This window comes from Prosopis cineraria, unplaced genomic scaffold (genome assembly GCF_029017545.1).
Source record: "Prosopis cineraria cultivar Desert tree isolate PC_DT_omini unplaced genomic scaffold, ASM2901754v1 PC1, whole genome shotgun sequence".
Taxonomy (NCBI): domain Eukaryota; kingdom Viridiplantae; phylum Streptophyta; class Magnoliopsida; order Fabales; family Fabaceae; genus Prosopis; species Prosopis cineraria.
Genome location: NW_026555332.1, coordinates 389,316 through 393,209, shown reverse-complemented (window position 1 = coordinate 393,209; position 3,894 = coordinate 389,316). Strand labels below are relative to the sequence as shown.

General features: G+C 32.5%; 1 protein-coding gene across 1 annotated transcript; it reads left to right on the top strand.

Moving 5' to 3' along the window:
- Positions 1 to 342: 342 nt before the first annotated feature.
- Positions 343 to 1,612, top strand: LOC129288749 (transcription factor MYBS3-like). Its single transcript, XM_054925483.1, has 3 exons — positions 343 to 703; positions 794 to 990; positions 1,082 to 1,612. The coding sequence occupies exons 1-3, from the start codon at positions 439 to 441 to the stop codon at positions 1,337 to 1,339; spliced, it is 720 nt and encodes a 239-aa protein (XP_054781458.1). The 5' UTR covers positions 343 to 438; the 3' UTR covers positions 1,340 to 1,612.
- Positions 1,613 to 3,894: the final 2,282 nt, after the last annotated feature.

Sequence of the window (3,894 nt, the reverse complement as noted above, 5' to 3'; positions counted from 1 at the left end):
TTTATTTGTAGATAGTGCTCTGTGTGTGTGTGTAGATGAAGGAAAGTAAAAAGAAGCTGCTGTGAAGTAGGAAGCATAAATTACGAAATGTGTGTTTATATATGTGGAAGGTTCTTCAGTTATACATGGAATAAAATATAGGGTTTGGTGGAGAGATATGGCCCGTATAATCCCAGAGGACACGAATACTCTAAATAAGATAAGGTATCGTACGTTGAGATATATTTTTGTTTTTTACGAAAATTTAATTAATTGCGAAAATACCCAACAATAAACAACGTCCATCCAATCGCCTTGTGTTGGTGTGCGTCCTATTTCAGAAACCCCACCCCACCTCCATCATCATATATACCACCAAACATATCTCTGATTCCTGCTCTCTCTCTCAGACACGCACACACGCAGAGACAGACCACATTAAACTTGCGGGGAGTGAAAATGGCGAGGAAATGCTCACATTGTGGGAACATAGGCCACAATTCAAGGACGTGCACATCTACGAGAGGCGCTTTTGTAGGGCTCCGACTCTTCGGCGTTCAAGTGGACATATCCTCCTCTTCTGGTCTTGCCATCAAGAAAAGCTTCAGCATGGACTCTTTGCCCTCTTCCTCCTCTCCTTCCTCCTCTTTCTCTTCCTCCGATAGAACCTCCCTCGGCTATCTCTCCGACGGTCTCCTGGGTCGAGTGCAAGACCGCAAAAAAGGTAAAATCAATGTATTTCTTCTGTTCTTGGCATTTCAAATTGAGCATCAGAAATTGACTATACAAAAATTAACCGAGTATGATAAAACAGGAGTTCCATGGACAGAAGAGGAGCACCGGGCATTCCTGGTAGGGCTGGAGAAGCTGGGAAAAGGAGACTGGCGAGGAATCTCCAGAAACTATGTCACCTCCAGAACCCCTACTCAAGTTGCCAGCCATGCCCAGAAATACTTCCTCCGCCTCGCCACCGTTCACAAGAAGAAGCGACGTTCTAGTCTCTTTGATATGGTACATTTATTATTTTTCATCTTTGTTATATCTATGCTTCCAATTATTTAACTCCGCATGAGTCCAAAATGATTTTATACAAATCTGCTAGGTTGGCAGTGGTCAAGATCGTCGTCATCAGAATATTGACACTCATTTGCAGCTGCTCGGCCGTAAAATGGAAGCCCACAAATCGTCAGATGATAAGCAAATAGAAGCAATTACCGACGATGATTCTTCTCAGCAACAAGGTGGGAATGTGTTGAAATCTTCCAATGCAGCGCTTGATCTGGAGCTTACTCTTGCAGCCCCCAATAACACTGGCCAGCAGCAAACAACCCTTCTCGGTCCAATCATCAGCGTCACTTAATTGATTAGCTTGAACCAGCTAGCCATCAGTCTCTTTCAGCTGTTCATATCTATCTTATATATTTGATGTATCCTTTTATCTGTCTTTCTGATCTATTACTGACGCGCAATATCCGATAGTTCAGAGAAACAAGTTTTCTCTTTGTGTTAATTAATATTAGGCATTCATCCATCCATCCAATAATCAGCAAATTAAACTAGCTTATTCAAGCATTCCCTTGGTCATAGACTGTAACTACATTTGTATTCATATACAACCTATTACTTGCTCGTCTCTCTGTCGGACCAATGAATAACTAATTAAGCCGCCTTCTTATTTCTTAATCTGTTTCCTTATACGGTGGAGCAACTTTACTTGAATCCCTTTACATTTCTAAAAGCTCCGTTAATTATGAGGATTAAGGAAACAGACTATTGAGATCTGGAGAAAAAATTTCCTGTGTTAATTAATTACCCTAACTGTTTTATTTTTTTTAATATTGATAATTAATAATGTGCTTAGTGCGCCTAAAACCTGGTTTAATTTTCCTTGCTATAAAAATTCAATCTGCAAGTTCCAAGAGACATTGCTTGCCATGACAATAGGGACAGCTGTTGAAAAGAAAGCAACAGATTGGATTAAGATTCTTCCCCTCCCTGCTTTTGGCATTATGTAAAGCAAAGCTCTCTCTTTTTTCTCCCCACAAAAGCAAATTACTGTACATACTTGATTCCAGAGAGATAATTGAATTCATTAAGGCTGGAAAGATAGCCGTCTAGCCTTTAAATATTGTGAGTGGTTTTCAATAATAGTTACTTAATAAATTGGTTTGTCTCACGAGTTTTCTGGGCATGGGAATTTATAAATTAAACAAAAAAGATAGGGAACATGCATGAATTAGACACAGAAAAAAAAAAAGCAGTACTGATTAAGTTATGCCTTCTTTAATCTAATGATGATCCCCCATGAATCCCGAGTTAATTAGCCTTAATTTTCTCCCAAAAACAAACAAGGGGTTTACTTCAATTTTCCTCGAATAATTAAAAAAATGCAGAATAACAGTTGAATAATCTTTTAGTCCTTCTTATCAAATATTTTTTAAAAAAATTCAAGTAATCCGTGTATATTTTTTGTTCTTCAAGAAAATATTTTTAAATATTATCTTTTTATCGAAAAATAAATAACAAGGAAACAATTTTAAAGAAAATTGCCAAAATTGAGCTCTTTGAAAATTGAGCATTCTGCAAGAGAATTGGGGTGATGACTGAGGAGTTTGACTGGGCATGTTGGATTGTTTTCTCGTGTCTGGAGTACAAATACTACAGTTTGGGAGGCATATATTGTAAGATAATTATCGAAACTGGTAGGAAAAAGAAAGAAGGACCCTCGAAATTTAATTATGTGGATTGGGTCCCATGTCTTATCTTTCAGCTCCAACAGAAATAAGATGGAAATTTGGCAGAAAAAGTCTGGAACTTTCAGAATGAAACAAAGCATATATGCCATCATTCCCCCCAGTGCACACTAATTATATTACAGTATATTATTTCTCTAAAAAAGTTTTAACATACCATTTTTATTTTCAAATATTAATAAATTAAATATTCAGACAACTCAAAGATTCTGTCTATTGATAAAGAAAGTCATTATATTCCGAGTTAAAATTATACTCGGAACTAAATTTTTACAAACTCACAAGTTATATTTATAGCTAATGGAAGATATTTTAACTAAAATTAAAATTTTACTTATATGTATTAAAAATTATAGGCTAAAATGTATAAAATTCTCCTAAACTTTGAAATAGTTACATATAACTCCTATCACTTTTAAAAGTTTAAAATTAACTCCCTAACCTTTAATTTTGTTTTACAAATTCCTTTATTGTTAATTATGTTATTTTTTTCATGAGGGTTAAAATATTATTAAATAAAAATATTATATTATATAACTATTTATAATAAATTTCTTATATTTTTTGAATAGTTGAAGCATTAATAATAGCCAAAACAAATGTTATTATCACCATATAAAATTTTAAATATTTACTTTTGTGTTAGTTTTTTATATCTTTTTGTTATCAATGCTGCATAGTTTTTTACTATTAAAAGATAAATTAATCTAACATGATAATATTTAAAACTTTAAATATTTTAGCCATATGCATTACATTAATCTAACATTAAAATATAAATAGAAATTTATCTTTTAAGAAAATAAAATCATGAACCATTAATAACAAAAAAATGGATAAAAATAATATAAATATAAATATTTAAAATTTTATATAGTGATAATAATATTTTTTTTCGATGCCTCAATTTTCTACAAAATATAAAAAATTTATTATAAATAGTTATATAATATAATATTTTTTAATTGAATGACATTTTAATCCTCATAAAAAAATAACATAATTAATAATAGGCAGTTTTGAAAAATTAAATTAAATATTAGGAGGGTTAATTTTTAAATTTTAAAGGTGAGAGGGATTATATACAACTGTTTCAAAATTCAGGCAGGTTTTATGTATTTTAACCAAAATTATATAATTATTGAGAATCTAAAAAATGACA

Excerpts from the sequence above, each read along its gene's own strand:
- LOC129288749 (XM_054925483.1), top strand. The coding sequence starts at position 439 with ATGGCGAGGAAATGCTCACATTGTGGGAACATAGGCCACAATTCAAGG. Across the intron at positions 704-793 it reads AGTGCAAGACCGCAAAAAAG|GAGTTCCATGGACAGAAGAG; the intron begins GTAAAATCAATG and ends ATGATAAAACAG. Across the intron at positions 991-1,081 it reads GTTCTAGTCTCTTTGATATG|GTTGGCAGTGGTCAAGATCG; the intron begins GTACATTTATTA and ends CAAATCTGCTAG.